General features: G+C 40.0%; 1 protein-coding gene across 3 annotated transcripts in view; it reads left to right on the top strand.

The window, feature by feature from the left end:
* btbd11a (BTB (POZ) domain containing 11a) overlaps nucleotides 1-19,177 on the top strand; it is a 191,723-nt gene that overhangs the window by 155,015 nt on the left and 17,531 nt on the right. For all 3 annotated transcript variants that reach the window (XM_027272457.1, XM_027272458.1, XM_027272456.1), the window contains exons 3-6: nucleotides 3,998-4,208; nucleotides 9,525-9,677; nucleotides 10,853-11,018; nucleotides 16,097-16,186. In XM_027272457.1, the coding sequence (XP_027128258.1) occupies nucleotides 3,998-4,208; nucleotides 9,525-9,677; nucleotides 10,853-11,018; nucleotides 16,097-16,186 (620 nt within the window). The remainder of the gene's footprint in view (nucleotides 1-3,997; nucleotides 4,209-9,524; nucleotides 9,678-10,852; nucleotides 11,019-16,096; nucleotides 16,187-19,177) is intronic.

Genomic DNA, 19,177 nt, shown 5'->3' with positions numbered 1-19,177 from the left:
TTATTTTTATCTTTAATGATTTGTTACATGAGAAATATTACACAGCCTCTTTATTCTGTCTATATGTAAGAAGTAATTACAGGTTTTAGCTGCTGTATGACTCTCATTATAGCGAGGAGTTTCGCTGCTCTGTACCGTTTAACCGTTTTCTTTTTCTCTGGGAATAGGGACTAAAGTTTTGCTCTGTAATGAGTCCTTCCAAGAGGGAAGGACGACTTGGCTGAGAGAAGAGGAAGACACTAAGCTGTCCCCTGTGATTAATTCAAATGAGATGAAGCATGAACCCCATAGGAGTGTTGCTTAGATAATTACAGCAAAAGGAAGACGGGAGCAAATGTTGTCCTGCTGACAAAACCAAAGTCACAAGAACAATTGATGAAGGTAACGAAAGATTCAGGACGGCGGCGGTTGCTTCGAATGTTTGCTGTGGCAGAAAACTGGTTGTGGTTTTATTATTTATGGACGTGGTGTTGTTGTGGAGCTCAGCAAGTTCTGCAGATCCTGAGGGAGCGTTGTCAGTTCATGGAGTTCTCCGTCGCCTGTTTTTATGGTTTGTTTATACTGTTAGAAAAAAGGGGGGGATTGTAATGTAAATGCATATTTCAGTCCTCTTTGTTTTATCTCCTTAATCGTTATTAATGTCTCACTTCTCCTCTTTGTATTCAGGCCAGCAGCACACTGCATAAACTCTGAGTAGCGTGGGGACTTCCTCAGTGTGGGGACTAAAGGTTTTCTCTGCTGAATCAATCCACCTGGTGAAGGTTTTAAAACGTCTGCAAGCTGCACAGTGTGGCTGCACGGACACATTTATACCTGTGGTTTCTGCAGAGTCGTGATTATTGCATTTAATGATTAATGCATTGAAAACAGCACCTCGAGTTGCTTCTTGTTTCTGCTCAGCAGTTCAAAGACAAAAGGTGATCAATTATATTGAACAGAGAAAATCATTAAAACCTGTAAATTCTCACTTTGATGTGCTTTTTTTCTTTTTTGTCAAATGACTTAAACAATAATCATTTAACAAAACTGTTAATTATCCAAATATGTAGCATGATTGTACCTGAAGTTTTCTTAATCTGATTTAAGGTTACGGTTAAGAACTATTCCTGATGAACTGATGAGATATTTATTTGACTCCTTTAGCAACAATCAGCAATCGATCAGTTTAAAGTTTATCAAACGTTTATTATAATTAATAAATCTGACTTACTTTATTTGGAGATTCGGTAAGGAGAGTGAGGGGGGTTAAAGCTTAGCTCTACTGCAAGTTTTCAGACGAGCCAAGTCTCAATTTCTCAAGCGAATAAAAAACAAAACAAAGATATTTTGGATGTACTGAATTCATTTGTGTGGAACAAACTACAATTATGTCAAACTAACATTAAAATATATATTATATATTGGATACAAACCTAATGTTATTGTATATTTGAACTTAAATTTATTATTTTACAAATAAGTTTTATGTTAAAAGGACAAATAATAAATATGTAGCATGTAAATATATTCTTCCACATGACAAACTTAATAATAATTTGTTTAGTTAGTTTAGTTCATCATAATCACTGGGTTGAACTAATACAAGTTAATTAAGTTAGATGAACATAACTTGATTGAGTTGGTCTTTTCTTTTGGAGCTGTCCCTGCTAATCGTGTATGTCACTCATGGATGAATCCGGCATGATTTGTCTCGTTTTCAATCGTTTCTCTTTATGCATTTAACTCTTTCTCGATAACTCTCAAACTGTGCTGTGAGCAGCTCGCTCTCGTTCACGTCTGACTGCCTGTGAACTCCGTCCGGGGCCTTTAGTCTGACAGATGGAGAACCTCGGGCGCAGACTCACCGTGTCATTCTGTCTAAGGAACGAGCTTTTCAAGACAGGCCAACTTTTCCCTGAGACGTAGTATTTTTGGAACAAATAATAAAACAAAAATCAGAGACGGAGAGAGAACGTGTTGTGTGCTGCAACGTGTTTACTGTTGCACTGCAGCTCAGACCTTCACATGTAATGTTTTATTCACATAATACTCATGTACAAGATTCAGGCAGTGGTATTTTCAGCGTTCATGCTCTCTCTCTATAAAACCTCCAGCCCTTCCAAGGGTAAATAATTAGATCAATGGGGATATTAATTTTTCTGAGAAATCGACCCCGCAGGCTCGGCGCTGCAGTATTTTCTCTCTCAGAGCAACGTCGTTATTCGTAAATGCATCACTAATGACCTCATCGATAAGCTGCTGCGAAGTTGTCAAAATCCTGAATCCTGAGAGTTATGACTCTATAAATGTCAGCGCTGAACGTCTGCCTCTGCAGTACACAGGTATGAGTTTCAGTCTTTGAAATTCATGCCTCCTCTGGTGTTTAAAACTATTAGGATTTTTACATTTTCAGTCTGACTTTAATTTGTTCCCTGCTCCTGCTGCGTACTCGGCTTCAAATAGGTTCATATTGAACCGCATTCATCATGGCAAATATCAAAAAACTCCATGTTGCCTCGGATAAAGGTTTATTTAACTGTTCAGTTTTTCGTGGATCTTGGGGAGAATATTACACGAATGTTTGAGTTATGCCTCTTCAAATACACACACTTGGTTTTTGTCACTTAAGGGGACGTTGCATTAATTCTCTGGAGACTTAATTATCACCGCCACGAGCTCGACCTTTGTTCATAAAATAAACCAACGGAAACATTTCCAGCTCATTTGCACTCTGGATCTTGGATCTTATGTTCGGTTTGTTATGATAACATCTGGAAACGGGGTAACCTGGTTCCAAACTGGTCTGAATCATCGCCCAGTGTCTCTAACAGATGGTGTTGTGATGGTCTACAAAGCCCACTGAGCTCTGTACGGCAGGATTACGAATTACCGACCAACACGCATGACAAAACTCAGTGAAAAGCGTCCACACACACACATGAATGACAACATTTAAAGCAGAACGTTGTCGTTTTGCTTTAAATGTTGCCTAAAACTGTCAAATTAGCATGTTTTGTATTTGTTTGTTTGTTATAAAAAACATTTCATCACCATTTTACAGGAGAGTTATGTTTGCTTTGTGCTAAGCTAAGCTATAACCAGCCGCTGTAGCTTTAAATATAAAGCTGCAACTAAAACTAAAAGTAGCTTCAGCTGCCCGTGTTTGCGTTCTTTGTGCTAAGCTAAACGAGCTGCGTATTTAAAGCAAGCGGCAGCTGGGTAGCTTAGCTTAGCACGAAGACCGGAAACATGGGCAGCTGAAACTAGCTTTATATTTAAAGCGCTTTAATTTAAAGTCCTGTATCTGTTTGACTTCCTCAGTCCTGTGTTTGTCTTTGTGTGTCCCTGCTTCCTTGTGTTTTTCTTGATTCTGGATTTTCCTTTGTTGGACTTTTCTCTTGGATTTAGAACTTTTTAGTTTGTTTTTGCCTGCCTGGACTTCTCGGGCCATCATTTATTATTTTGCGTTGACCTGTCTTTCTTTAAGTTTTTGTTTACTCCCCTTCGTGTCTGCACTTGGGGGCATCCTCCTTGAACTGAAGCTGTTCATGTTTGGCTGCAAACAAATCTAAAAAGCTGAATCATCCTTTGATAGAACAACAAAATGATACAGTAATAATGCATCTTTCTAATAGCAGCCTATAATTGTAGGTCTAATGACAGGAAGGCTAAAAAATACTTTTCACATTCATTTAGTTTCAGTTTCCCAGTGACTCTCTCGTTGGTCACATTTTAACAATGGAAAAATAAGAGCCAAAGATAAAATGAGTAAAGAGTAAGAGCTCAGACTCGAGAGGCACGACGTGCGTAAGATTTCATTTTCAAGGGAGCAATTTCCCACTCAGCGAGGATCGCGTGGGCATATGTGCATGACTAAATGTACGGTGAATCAGAGGGAGTTTGAATGAGGGAGTACGTCTCCACTTCATCACAGAAGTGCTGCGAGTACTCGCATGTCAAAGGAGTGCTGCAGAAAATAAACTCAGAGAGTAATGACTTCATCTTTTGTGTCCTCCAGGTGATTTGGTGTCCCGGGCCATGCACCACCTCCAGCCACTGCACATCAAGAACCCCAGCAATGGCACTCCGGTCCACCAGAAGACCACCAACACCACAGTGCACTGGGAGCCCGAGGCCCTTTACACCCTGTGTTACTTCATGCACTGCCCACAGATGGAGTGGGAGAACCCCAATGTGGAGCCCTCCAAAGTCACCTTACAGACTGAGAGGTGAGTCTGACAGTAAACCTGGAAATGATGCCGGTGGTTCAGTTCGCACACATCACATAATCTCACTGGTTGAGTTAAACATCAGTAGAGTAGAGAAAAAAGCTGTGTCCCAATTTGTTGTTTGATCCTCCGAATGGTCCTATCTACCTACTACAGAGACAAGAACGACTGATGCGTTCAGGCACTTTACGTTCGAACACTTGAAGTCAAGATAATAATGTCCAAGTTAACACCAGAACAGAAAGTTGCGTGTACGGTATGTCTGGCTGAATTCTCTTTTTGAAGCCGGTGGAGTTCATGGACTAGACGATTTTCTCCCAGTTGTTTATTTCGTGTACCCAGTTTAGTGACAGGGAGACGTTGGTTTTTGTCTTTTAAGACAGCAATGGTCGAGCAACATAGACAGTGAATGGGAATGAGGGAGCGTCAATCGAGAGAAACCCGGTGAATCAGTGAAATAAGTTATTTTGTGATTGTTTTATAGCAGTTATGTGCATCACACACAACACAACAACATCATCACTGTGACCATGCACCAACTGAAGTGCTAAAAAATGCAGTTCCTCTAACGTCCACTTGAGGTCAGTCTACATAAGTCCCCATGTTCAAATGTCCAACTTCACAGCAGAAATAAACATGTTTACAGCCTGGTACAAAAAACAGTTTTGGTCTCTGTAGCTAATTTCCCCGTTCATGACAACTGTACTGAGGGTGAATTTTTATACAACTCACCTGTTCACATTATATTAAGGCTTAAAGTTATGCAGGATTAAGAGCGTGGACGCTTTGATTGTCAGATGGGTGCCATTGGGCAACAGAGGTCAAGATGGGGGTGACCAGTAAACCACCACACTGACATCACGAATACCATGTTCATGATTTATACTTTCTAACACCTGATTTGTTCTGAATACAACCTTGGGCATATGGTTGAGTAAGAATATCAGGATCAGAGGTAGAGTAGAGCGGATCATTATCGCCACCAGGTGTTACCAGAAATAGCAGGTAAATATGACAATTGTAGGTTGGGTACACCAATGGTTGGAAAGGATTGATTTCACCAACAGAAAGCAGCACAAGCCTCGACAGGCACTTCGAAATTTATGACATTTTGACAAGAATTCATCCTTCGCTGCTCAATTTTGCGTCTCAATGCTTCTCAATTAGCCAACTTGTACACCGTGATATGTGGTCCTTCGCCTTCCACTCATCAAGTTTCAAATCAGGCGGTAAAATGATTTTTGCATAAGTTAAAATGCAATCTTCCAAAACGTCCGTCAACCCACATTTCCTGGCACGCTGTACACACTGTAAAAGCTCCACATTGAGAGGGCACAAACCCCAAAAGCTCTCCGTCTTGATAGGTAGACACATATATCCTCTCAGCCGTATTGCCTCTGTCAGTTAGTGGTACAGCAGAGCTAGAATAATTTCAGCTGCTGTAAAGGTTAGTAAAGACATTCCGACTTCTCTCTTTGCACAAGTTTTTTTTTTTTTTCGCCCCACAAGCGATCCTATAAGATGCTGCGTGGGCCGGTCTAGCGCTGACACCTTCCCGGGGCGTTGAGCTGAGATTGATGGGAACCAGAGGGACTTCACTCAGATGGACAGATATTCCAACATCTTTCCTCCACTCTGGAGGAGATAGAAACTCCATCCCGACGACCCCGGGGAGTATGAGGAATGTCAGGCGGAGTGACATGTCAGCAGGCTCTCGGGTCCCCGGAGAGAAAATTCTCTATTTAGCATTCTGCTGAAAGGTTGAAAGACGAATAGAAAAGACCTGAATAACACAGCAGGGTGAGAGTGCGGCAGAATTTTAATAAATGAAATAATATTTTAGGGTTGTTCTGTGAACAGATAAGCTGCCGTGAGGTGACGAATCATTGACGGGGAGCAAATTTCTGAAATGACTTTTACACCTGAGCTTTAATGGAAGAACAAAATTGGTTTATCGCTCCAATTTTTTAAAGTTTATAGGAAAGATGAAGAATCTTAGAGGAGTTTAAAATAGTAACAGAGCTGCAGTACATTATGACTCATGATATATTCAGCATTTTGGCCCAGGCATTTACTCCTAAGGAGGAATTGGCAGCTCTGGGCGCTACAGGCCTGCTGTCTGTATCGATGGATAACATTACCCTCAGTGTTTTTTATTCCAGTTTTTTATTTTTCAAACCCAGAACAGTGTATATATACAGTACCAGTCAAAAGTTTGGACACACTATGAGAAGGTCCAACTCATACCAAACCATCTTAATAGGGTTTAGGTTTGGTGATTGCGGATTCTTGGTCGTATAGTCCTTACATATCCTCGAGTTGTGTTATGGGTCACTGTCAGCTGGTTTGGTAGGCATGGTGGTCAACTGTAGCTTGAATTTTGAATGAATCACCAACAGCGTCACCAGCAAAGCAACTCCATGCCATCACACCTGCTTCACGGTGGGAACCACACATGTAGATACCATCCATTCGCACAAAAAGACGGCAGCCAAAAATCTCAGATTTTACTCATCGGACCAAAGTACAGATTTCCACTAGTCTCATGTCCACTGTGTTTGTGTTCATGGCCCAAGCTGTTCTTTTCTTCTTCAGTCATGGTTTCTTCACCATGGAAGCTTGTCTCCTCCGAACATTTGATGTTGAGATGTGTCTCCTTCTTGGACTCTGTGAAGCATTTATGTGGGCTCTAATCTTGGTGATTTCTGAGGCTGGTAACTGTGATTGAGAGCATTTGGTGGTTTTAGTGACTGCACATGATGACACATTCAAAGTTCTTGATATTTTCTGGACTGACTGACCTTCATGTCTTAAATTAATGATGGACTGTGGTGTCTCTTAACTTAACTGAGCGGTTCTGGCCAAACAACCCTACCACTGAACATCAAAACTGATGGTCTCAAACGTATTAAAAAGGCAAGACGTTCCACTAATTACCTTTTGAGACGGCACACCTTTATTTACCACATAAATCCACGTGTGTCCTGTCATAATTTTGATGTCGTCAGTGTTAATCTACAATGACGAAATTAAAGAAAAAACATTTAATGAGAAGGCGTATCCAAACCTTCGGCTGGTACTGTAAATATATGTGTTTCGGGAAGCAGACCAGCTGAAGCTCTTAGAAAAGAGAGAGACAGAGCCGGTCTGAGTTGTCACATTAGTCAGCCAATTGCTAAACATCAGTGCTTTATTTTTTAAATCTCTTGCCAGAGAGTTCAAATTCCTGGCAGACTGTAGGTGTAAGCTTTGGTTGTGGGATGAGAAAATGATGCACATGAAATGTAGACTAGTCAAACAGAGTGTCAACACCTAAAAAGCTGCTGCCTTGATTAATCGTGTGCTTACAGTAAATTTACAAAAGGACCAGGCAGCTGCATACGTGGTAAACATAACAGACCCAAATGGTTTCTCTCAGTTGGGTACGCTGTTCTGTTTGAAACCATTTTTTAAGAAAATTATAGTTGCCAGAGGGGTCATGAGGCAACAAAAGCTTGCAGGGACCTTTACTGATGGATTCATAATATCATTTAACTCACTGTAATATGAAATTAAGCCATTTAATTTAGTGTTTTAAGGTTTTCTAATGTGCATCTGAGAGTGCTTTGTGGCTTTAAAAGCCTCGAGGGACTTCGGTTATCATCTAAACTGAGATCTCATGAGTCAGAATTCTCCCTAGCTCTACTATAATTAATGTTTTTGGGGTTTTTTTTGTAGAATAAGTACATTTGTTGTTAGAATTATACTGAATAGAGTTCACAAAAAGGGCATAGTCGTGATGGCTTAGGAGAAAAATGGAGGAAAAAAATCAAGCTCAATGAGAATTGTGTTTGTGTGACTACTAACTGATGCTTTAAGGGTCAGATACAGGAACAATAAAACCCATTCTGAGGCTGTTCTGTTTGTCATTACTTCACAAATGTAGATTAGAAAAAAGAAAATGCAGCTTTTGTCTTCAAGGACACAGTTTTAAAAAATGATGCCACCGTTATCACTGTAAACTGTATAAACACAGTTAGAGTTAGAGGGTTAGAAAATAGTTAATTTACTGATATTATAATTAAAGGCATAGTTGAACATTTCAGGCAATGTGTTTCTTGCTGAGATTGATACCACTCTTGTGTTTATATTAACAGATTTTCCATTACTTTTATATTTCTGTCTGTGTATGAATGTGTGTGTGAATTAAATAAACAAGATAAAGTCTGTTGCAGTGAATAAAATCAGTTTTAGAGGTGTTGTTTTTTTACTTTTTCACCTCAAAGCGCTATTATTTTAAAAAACAGGCAGGGCCTAACATTTATTTTTGAGTTGAAGTGTTTTATTATTTGTCTAATTTGGAGTGACTCTGTAAACAAAATGAGAAAAATCTTTCCACAAAGCACAACAGTTCATTCTGCTTATGGGCTGATGTAAAGGGGTGAAAACGTCTGATAAATGACTGACCTGAATTTCGCTGCTGTTGCTCTGTTCAAGATAAATAGCAGACAGAACAACATAAAAGTGTGTATGTGTGTGTAGGTGAAAGACAGATTAGGTGATTTACAGGTTATGTGATTAGAGGCTATCCACACACACACACACACACACACACACACATCTTGGAAATAAATGATGAAATATGAACATGTCATCCAGCCAAGACCCATTACTGATTTAGATTAAAGAAGGTAATAACAGCATTAAGGGAGGTTGCAGCATCTAGATCTCTCTCTGCTCTCGACCATCGGAGTATAAGTTATGAATATTGATTTGGTGTGACTATTATCTGTACAGGCATCTTTAATTAGAAAGTTTGTGGCCAGAGTCTTTATTAAGTGATTTTATATGAAAGGCCAATAGAGCGCACAGATCATTACGAATCCCAGCAATGTGTTATAAAGCGTTATGTGATATTATCAGTTAGAAAAAAATATTTTGACATACAAAGGTCACGTTAATCATGATACTGTGTATTGATATGAGCTGTAAAATTCAGCGTATGTGCCATCTACATTTGTAAATGTAACTAACTGGGGCTTTAGGTCTGTTTTTGTGCAAATGACACACTTTAAATACATTTTTTTCCATGTTTTATAATGATCTACTCTTACTAAACGTATGCTATAGCGTATATATAACAGTGTAAGTTAAAGCCCCTGAACAATAGGCTTCAGATCATCTGTATCATATGTATGTATGTTTGTTTCACTCTCAAAAAGTCTTGATTGACAGTCCATTAACTATATTTGTTTTTAAATCCCCCATCTGTTTGTAGAAAATCTAATTCTTAATTGATTTGATGTGAGCAAACAAACTTTTGTTTCCCCCCTGCAGGCCGTTCCTGGTACTGCCTCCGCTGATGGAGTGGATCCGGGTGGCGGTCGCCCACACTGAACATCGACGAAGCTTCTCTGTGGACAGCGACGATGTGAGGCAGGCCGCCAGGCTGCTGCTCCCCGGTGTGGACTGTGAACCACGACAAATAAAGTAAGGATGTGATATACAAGAAAAAGTCTGGTTTACTTAAACTTCAGCTGTACATGTGTATTTGTTATGATTACATTACTTAACAATACAAGACATAGCAGTCAACTAATATTACTTACTAGTCCAACAACATCATAATGTCCATAGAGGCTGCTGAGCCCAGTTACATTGGCCACTTACCCAGCTCCTGTTCTGGCACAACACTACCTTTGCTCGCTGTCAGTATACCCTCTTTCTCTGGATTTACAAACCTCTTCTTCTTCGTCCCGATGGTCCAAAACGCCTGTGGTACAAACACTAACACTCCCCCGGTGCTCTGAGCTCACAGTCTGGGCAGCCCGGCTAACAAACTGAGCTAACAGCAGCTACAATTTACTTCACTGTCCATCAGAAAACTCTGTAAATCACAGAGAGTTGAGGCGGAGCAGGTGGAAGACATCAGAGGCAAAACCAGAAAACGTTTTCTCCATAAAACGTGATCCAATTTCACCAAAATCAGTGAAATAGTTGGCGGTGTGGCAGCTAATCTTCTGGCTTTGAGACTTGGCGATAAATCATTCTCAAACACAACACGGCCACGTGACTGCAGTGGCCGTGCACAATATTCGTCACACTGCCGTTTGGAGTTTGTGTTGGTGTTGGTGGGTTCAGGGTCTTATCGCATCTCACATACTTGCAGAGAAATAAAAAAACTAAACACTGAGAGGTGTGAATTGCCAATTAGCGTGTCCTCACAAATGCCAGATATAATTGTCACATATGATTGGACAAACATCATGAAAAAGTTTCTTCGTGACCTTGTGGAAGGATGAGCTGTGACAGCTGCTCACAGCTCAGATTAAGAGGCTTTACAGGAGACGTGAATGAGTAATAATGAGTCATAGCTGAAGTCTCACCTGAAGAAAAGCTACTTTAGGAAATGAAGAATCAGGAGGGAGCAAAGAAAAAAGATGTGTTGACAAATGCAAACATTAGTGAATTGATGCAAACAGCTCAATACTTAAAATAAAATGTTACAGTTAAATTTAAACCAAGACTTTAAGTTGTGAATAGCAAAAATCATTTTCTTTTTCCATCAGTGTGCAGCGGAGATGTATATCCACAGATCTCAAAATCCATTTCTGAGATAAGCTCCCACTTAATCACAGTAATGGATCTGCTGTTTCCATCTGCAGAGCCGAGGATTGTTTCTGTGCCACCAGAAAGCTGGACGCAGCCTCGACAGAGGCCAAGTTCCTGCAGGATCTGGGCTTCAGGATGCTCAACTGTGGACGGACGGACCTGGTCAAGCAGGCCGTGAACCTTCTGGGACCCGATGGCATTAACAGCATGAGCGAACAGGTCCGGGCATTTGACACACTAGACACTCCTACATGTACAGTATATACAAGCATCCAAATCACACACCTACGCGGGAATAGTGGAGGGTTGAACAAAATGAATTTCTAACAAGTATAACCTGGCAGTCCATGGCAGTTCACACACATGCTGAGCACAGGCTGCTTCCTATGAGTCATGCAATGTGTTAAATTCTTATTCCATGATACAACTTTTAAAAATTCACTCTATTTACATGAAAATGGTGGATTCTTTGTGTATATACAACAGCTAGTTTCGACCACGTAATTTGATCTGACGAGAGTCGTTCCATGCGTGCCGTTATAGAGCGTAACGGCACTGATAACTGCACGTATCACTCTGCAGGTGTTCGTCTAACGGTCGTCATCTTAAATTGTTGCATGAGTCCTCGACCAGACGTTCAAAAATAAACACATCAGCAGTTTGAATTAAACTAAAGCTCCCTGTGCTTTAAGAAATATGACATTTTATTAATTCATTACGTGTCTTGTAAACACACATCACTCTAGAAATATGAGATAATCTGGTCAATATAAAGATAAACTCTATTCCTGTACAAACAGTTTGGATTTTGTCGTATCAACATCTTAACGTGTAGTGGCGTCAAAATGAGGAGCCAAGAGATGATCTTTTTATTCTCATAGAACAATGACGTCAAACTCTTGATGGTGGAGAGGAAGAAATGGTCCAAAGAGAAAAGATGATAACAGTGTTAGTTACTAACCCTTTGACTAAGAAAACCTAAAAAAATGTACAAATACAGCAAGCTCACGACCACTTTTTATTAGGACTCTATCAGGGAATCGATAAAGAATCGGACCGATAATGGCATTAGTGTCAATATATACTGTATATTCAGACATTCAGCGTCAATCCTCATTAACATTTTATATTTTTTCATCTGATTTGTTGAGCAGGGCAGTCGGTGAGTTTCAGAAGTTTGAACCAAGTTTATTTTTATCTAAAGCTGTAATTTAGCATTTCTGACCATTGAAAGCTTCTGTTCTGTTTCCACTTCTATAATCGTTTCATCAAAGCTGGATCCAAATACAAAGTATGCTTTATTATTTGACTAATTTAGGTACATGGGTAAGATATTATGTTTAATAAATAATGTTTTGTTACGTCTACAGATGAGGAGTATAGAAAACACTTGATGATACAGATACAAATCCAGATATTTTGGAGACTGATCGTAGCTTTGCATTACTGTTTATTTAAAGAATAAGAAAGGATCGATCTGTTGTTCTTTTTGTACCTGATGCTGCAACTCGGCTGAGCATTGATGGGTTTTGTTCAACCGTTGGATCGATATCTCCGCCTTGGCGCGTCAGAGTGTTGATGTCGTTTGGGATTTTCTACCCTCCCCAGTCGAGGGAAATATCGGTTATTCTTCGCGCTGCTAAGTGGAAGCTAATAGTGCAATCAGATTTTCCGTGGTCAGAGAGCCGTGTCTGGTTAAGTTCAATTAAGAAACTCTTGGCGGCTCTCCACTCAGACGCTATAAAAACAGGATTTATGTTCGCACAAAGCCGCCTTTTCCCATTTTTGTTTTAGAAAACAAAGTTTTCACGTAACCCACAATTCCTGGCAGGTTGATTGATAGCACATTCAGTCAGACCTGAAATGGTTTTCAGTATTTACAGTGACTTAAACTAGTAGCAAATTGTATTGACTGACGGTTTTCCGCCTCACTCCTCCCATAAATAAAAGCTGTGGTGACAAACAGGCTTTTTATTCTCTTGTAAAACCAGTTGGCTTTTGTAATACTGTCTGAGAGGGAGCAGACAGTATTACAGAAGCAATAAAGTAAAAGCTGTGGCCCGTCATCACGGCTGAGAGGCATTTGAACTCATCGCGATGATCATCAGGGTCCGCCGTCTTTCGCTCTTTAGCTGCTGATTAAGTAGACCGGTGTCCAGGAAATATTTAAGAATGAATCACCACAAAGGGATATCAGTCTTCAACACAGAGTGCTTCTGTGCGTTATGAGCGAATCGTAAAAGGCCTTTGTTCAACATAATGGCTCAGATCAGACGTATGATTGAAGTCTGTTTTATGGAAGCTCGTCCAAAACTCTTTAAAATCTGTTTTGTTTTAGTCGAGCCTGAAAAACGGTGAAGAGAACTCACCACCTGGTTTTCAATAAAGTTTATTTTTCCTCTCTTTACTCGACACTGCTTCACCCTGCAGCTCGGAGCATAATGTGCGTGGGCGTGTCAGGCTCAAGAGAGTGCTCTGTGCATATGGTGGCATGTGGAGATATTAGATGTTATGTTAGGAGTTTCACAGCCCACCTCGGCTGTCGCTCTTGTTGAGTAGATGCAAGTTATTTTGAGGCGGGTTATGATTATTTCAGAAAAAAATTAGAACCTGCAAGCAACTGCTGGAAACTGATTGATGTGGAGGAAGGAACAAGCTCTGAGTCGTATGTTATGTGCAAATATGCGAGTATATTTCAGTGCAATCTTTAGGAGTGGGGTTGATTAGCACATATGGCACTTCTGAAGATTTAAATAACATTGCGTAAAAGAAAGGCTTCCTATAGATTTCCCATAGAGCTAACGAGCACAGCTGTTTGTAAGCGCCTTACAGAAATGTTAATAGTCCCTTAAGGGCTTTGCCAATGGCACTGAAATACATATTTTTATGGTATCGTTAAGAGAAATGACCCCAGAACTTTCCTTCCTAGTACGGTTTTAATGTGTTCGTTAGTTATGATAATGAATCCATGTTTGAGCCTCAAAAACACAACAACAAATTATAAACAGGACAGCAGGTCAATTAAGTTATCTGTTAATGAACATACAAGCAGCTGGAAATATTTTTAAATATGCAATGCTAATGTTGCGTAGGTCCTCCTTTGGCCGCCAGCCTTGACCCTTCGAGTTATGGACTCCACTAGACCTCTGAAGGTGTGCTGTGGTATCTGGTACCACAACGTTAGCAGCAGATGCTTTAGGTCATAGAAGTTGCGAGGTGGGACCTCCATAAACTGGACTTGTTTGTCCAGCATATCCCACAGATGCTCGATTTACCGGTCCCATTCATGCCAACTAGCCTCGCAAGTTACTTCTGGATGATTGGTCACTTCCATTTTTGGTTCGGCTTCACTATCAGACTTGTCTTCAACATGTCTTGGCTTTGGCTTTTGGAAAACACCAAAGAGTACAAGGATCTGGACAAGGTCACTCTGACCTGACTTTGCTCAAGATTTTCAATGGACGAAGACCGTAGAACCGAGGCGTTCAAAACGCTGAATTCAACACTGACTCAAAATAGAGAGAAGTAGTGTATGTGGAGGCCAAACACTTAGTAAAACTGTTTCTGAACCCTTTTCCAGGGTGCATTATCCTTCTAAAAGCAGTCATCAGGGAATACTATTTCTATGAAAGGGTGTACGAGGTCTGCACCAATGCTTAGATTGGTGATACATGTAAAAATAACGTCCATATAAATGGCAGGACCCAAGCAGAACCTTTGGCTTGAGCTACAGATCTGTTGGATCGGACCACACAGGCCAGCCTTTGGCCGCCCACGACCTTTTCAGCAGTTCACCCCTTTTCTTTCCTTGGAACGCTTTTGACACACCCCACAAGAGTCATATATCCATCACAGTTTGGCCTGTATCCGTACACTTTACACTGCTCATTTTTTCTGCTTCTAACATCAACCTTTTAGGACAAAATGTTCAGTTGCTCCCTAATATATCTCACCCACTGACAAGCGCCATGATAACGAGATAAACCTTCAGCTCTCAGGGGTCATGATGTTATGGCTGATCTGCGTACAACGCAATATTCAGGTGATACCAGGAGAGTTCTTTGTCCATATGTTCATACTACCTATTAATAGATCATTTCCTAATGTTCTCATATAGTTTAAGGTTTAATGAGAAGAATCCTTTTCTTTGTTGGACCCAGTGGTGGAAGAAGCACTCAGATCATTAATTTAAACGTACTCCAAGGAGTTTTTAACTGGTAATGAAACAGTCTTAATTTAATACTGATGTCTCTATATGACCTACATAAACAATTAGCGAGAAGATTGGCTCTTTCTATATAGGTAATTCCCACCGGGTTGGATCCAGACGGATTCCCCTAGAAACAAGGTGATGGACATACTACTAGTTTTGTCCACAGGGGCCGCCAGAGTCAACACAAAATAAAAGCTATGTAGAAATACCACTTAAAAACACTACCTTGCAAGATAAACTAGATGTCCTTATGTTCTCATATTTTAAGGTTTAATGAGATAACCTTTCTTTGTTGGACCCAGTGGTGGAAGAATCACTCATATCATTTAACTGGTTATGAAACATAACCAGTCCAGACATTGAACATGGATGTCTCCATATTTACTGTTTCTATAGAGTTAATCCTATGGCCCGCCACTAGGTTGGATTCAGTTGGATTCCCCTTGAAACAGACTAAACGAGGTGGTGGAAACACTTCTGCTTTTATCCACCAGGGTTGCCAGAATCAACATGAAATGAAAGCTTGTTGTAGCTGTTTTAAGTAAAAAAAAAAATATATATATATATATCCACATTGAAAAAGTACATAAGAATTAAAACTACATAAGAAGTAAAATACAATATATGATCATTTAGGTTATTATTATCCATTAACGTGTAAGCCGTTGCTAATTCCAGCTACTTTATATGATGTTTGGTATTTTCATCTTTACCATTTTATCATATTGTATAAGGATGGATCATATGTCTTAATATATAGGGTAACTCAGTGACCATAACTTACAAATAAAGTGCATTATTTGGCTCTTAAATGTAGTGAGGTTGTATAAAGTAGCATAAAATGGTAATAAGCACGTATGAGAATTAGCCACTTGACTAGTTCCTGGTAATAGCAATTTTCTGGAACTACTATTCTTTGAAATCTATGAAAACAATTTTTTTGTACCATTTTCAAAGTAGAAGTAGATTATGTTTGTGATTGACTGAAAACCATTGAAAGAAATACAGTCCATAACCTTTCCTCTCTACAAAGGTACATTGCAGAAGTTAATAATCCAGCCTGTAACCATCTTCCCTCCAACAGGGAATGACCCCTCTCATGTACGCCTGTGTCCGCGGTGATGAGGCCATGGTCCAGATGCTTCTTGACGCCGGAGCCGACATCAACAGCGAGGTTAGTGTTCACGAGACGCCGTCAGTTTGTCACAGTGTCACGTCAATTCCACATTTTTTTGTTTGTACCATTTACATTTTGTCGTGTGTATCAGTGAAAACGATGAACCCACTTTGTGTTGCTCTTTCCTTCCCTCCTCTGTCTTCATTGTCTCACCTGCTGTCGGCATGCTCTCTGTTCTCCTGGCAGCTTATTACATGAAGTGCACTGATAAGCAATAAGGATCATTTGCACAGTAACAGTGATAGTTTGTCTCTACTCTAATATAGAATAATAATCCACTCTTAGTCCCTGAGTGCAGGCGGTTACTTCATCACATTTTACAGTGTAGACATTCAGAAGCAGTTTGCTTTACACCACATCAATAATGCATTACTGTTGTACAAGCGTGTGCACTTTAGTTTAACTTCCACAGATAGTGACGCACTAAGCATGAGCTTCACTATTTATTAACTGTGAGCATTAAAAGGGAAACCTGAATCTTATAAATCCTGATTTTATCGCTGCAGTGTGTCCTGTGTGTGTGTGTAGCTCATAGATTATAAATAAGGATGGACGACGCATTTAAAAATGAAGCCAAAATATCCGGATAAGCCAAGCGGCTGTGAAGTGAAGCCAAAAACGGCAGTTCCTCAAACGTCCACTTGAGGCTGGCTCCAGAAGTGAGTCAGTCTCCATAAGTCCCCATGTTCAAAGCAGAAATAAACATGTTTACAGCCTGGTACAAAAAACAGTTTTGGTCTCTGTAGCTAATTTCCCTGTTCATGACAACTGTACTGAGGGTGAATTTATATACAACTCACCTGTTCAGGTTATATTAAGGCTTAAAGTTATGCAGGATTAAGAGTGTGGATGCTTTGACTGACAGGTAGGTGCCATTACAGATGGCTTGTTTTAGCACCCAGGCATCATTCAGACAATGATCCACGTCTTTACAGATTTTAGATTAGCCGGGAGGTGGAAGAGGCAGGACTACAAACATGGCGGTGGACAGAGCCACTAGACTGACAGCTCTTCCGAAACCTGTTGGTGCTATCATGCATACGCTGTCCATTCTTAGGAGTACCCTCTATTGAGATAATATTATTGAGAAGTGAACATGAGCACAGATTATGAGTGACCTTTACAACACTTTGAAACAAGGTTTGGGCGTCACTGTTGGAGACAGGAAGTCTATACTGTTTCGTATCATTGCCACAGGTTGTAGTTGGCATCTTTGGTTTATGATATACTGCAGTCAACCACCACCACCGATTAATCTGGATGTTTTGGCTTCACTTTAGTCGTCCATCTTTAAATACAGTCAGTCGTGTAGCTGCTTTAATCGTAGTTTGCATTGAGAACATTAAAGCATAGAAACGCTTCATGGCCTGTCCTCCATCACAGTGATCTCATTGTTGACTGTTGTGATGCTCCATCGGTTTAGTGCTTGTATTTAGTGCGAGCGTGTTGACTCTAAAGCAAAGCCATCTGCATAAATCATCAAGGAGTTTGATCTGATTGATAAATATTTAAAAGGTTTCTTCACCCAAATTACAAAAAAAAAAACATATTTTCTCATGCATTTCTAACGGAGCCTGGCCATGCAGATCGTTTGTTTTCACTCTCTGTCAGTTATTACATCAAAACAATGGAGGTATTTTTTTTTCCAAGAAGTTTGTTCTCATCAATCACTCTTTCCACAAAACAATGTCAAAGTTTAAATAGATCAGTCGGCCCCAACGCGGAGGTCAGGACTCCACACACGGTGTGAAAATATATCATGATTAAAGGAATAAGAAGAAAGTATCTGTGAAAATAAAAGTCACTTTTACCTCTTCGGGATAATAGGATTGTCATAATATCAGATTTTCACTGAGTTTTGATTTATATTTTGACAACACAAGGACCAATCATGGGACTTGTAGTCTCCACGTGGAGATGTGCAGTAACATTCCCGTCTGGATTCATGCCAGGTTTTAGCTGTAACCTGTGATGAGGAGTCATAAGAAGATATTTCTGCATCTTAAGACTTTACTGTGTGTTAGAGAACTGCAGTTCATCAAGCGTCCACTTGAGGCTGGCTCCAGAAGTGAGTCAGTCTCCATAAGTCCCCATGTTCAAAACCTCACAGCAGAAATAAACATGTTCTTTATTCGGCCCGCCTCAGCTCCGCCAACACTGCACCTTTGCCCATTTTTAAATTAGCCAGGAGTCGGTGGAGGCAGGATGACCTGAGCTTCAGAAATATGTGGGTGACATCATGTTTTATACAGTCTACAGCAACAAATGTGAACTTTAAACAACCTCCATTAAATTGAGGTGACAGAAATCTCAAAACCTCAATATGTATAAAACCAAAACTATCTGCATGGCTAAACACAGCAGTGCTTAAAACATTTGGTTATACTCTAAAGTAAGGTATAATTTCATATTTGCAGTCAGTAATGCAGTGAAATTGCCTCATATTGTAAAGTGATTCATAATTTATCACCGTGGAGACAAATACACTATCAACAGGTTATATGGAGACTATATCTGCAGTAGAGTAAATTATATTTTATCGTTTTTTACAGTCAGAGACGCCCTCTGTTTCAGCCGAAACTGCCTCATATTATAAATCTATTAAAAATTCATAACTGTAAACACAAAGCCGCTTAGAGTGGCTCTGTTGTTTAGCGTCGGAGCTCAAATAAAATGTGACATCACATTAAACGTCTGCTGGATAAGAGAGCTTCCTCCAGGCGACGTTTGGAAAATAATTTCAATAATTTGCTCTGTTATGAAGCCACTTTTTTTTTAAAAATCGCAGAAACTGTTTAAATTCACTCTGACGTCGCTTTGTTCATGAGTCAGCACCGCCCGTCTCTCTTGACAGTGTTTGTAGTCTTTGCCAATGTTTTTTTGTTTTCTCTCTCTCTCCGGTTTCATTCCCCTTTGAAATGAAACACTATTTTAAAGATGGCAGATAGTACAAAGTGTGGTCAGGGAGCCGTGCTCCGGCAAGATACT

This window comes from Larimichthys crocea, chromosome XX (genome assembly GCF_000972845.2).
Source record: "Larimichthys crocea isolate SSNF chromosome XX, L_crocea_2.0, whole genome shotgun sequence".
Lineage (NCBI taxonomy): Eukaryota > Metazoa > Chordata > Actinopteri > Sciaenidae > Larimichthys > Larimichthys crocea.
Note: the sequence above shows the minus strand (reverse complement) of the source record. Positions and strands in the feature narration are given on the sequence as shown.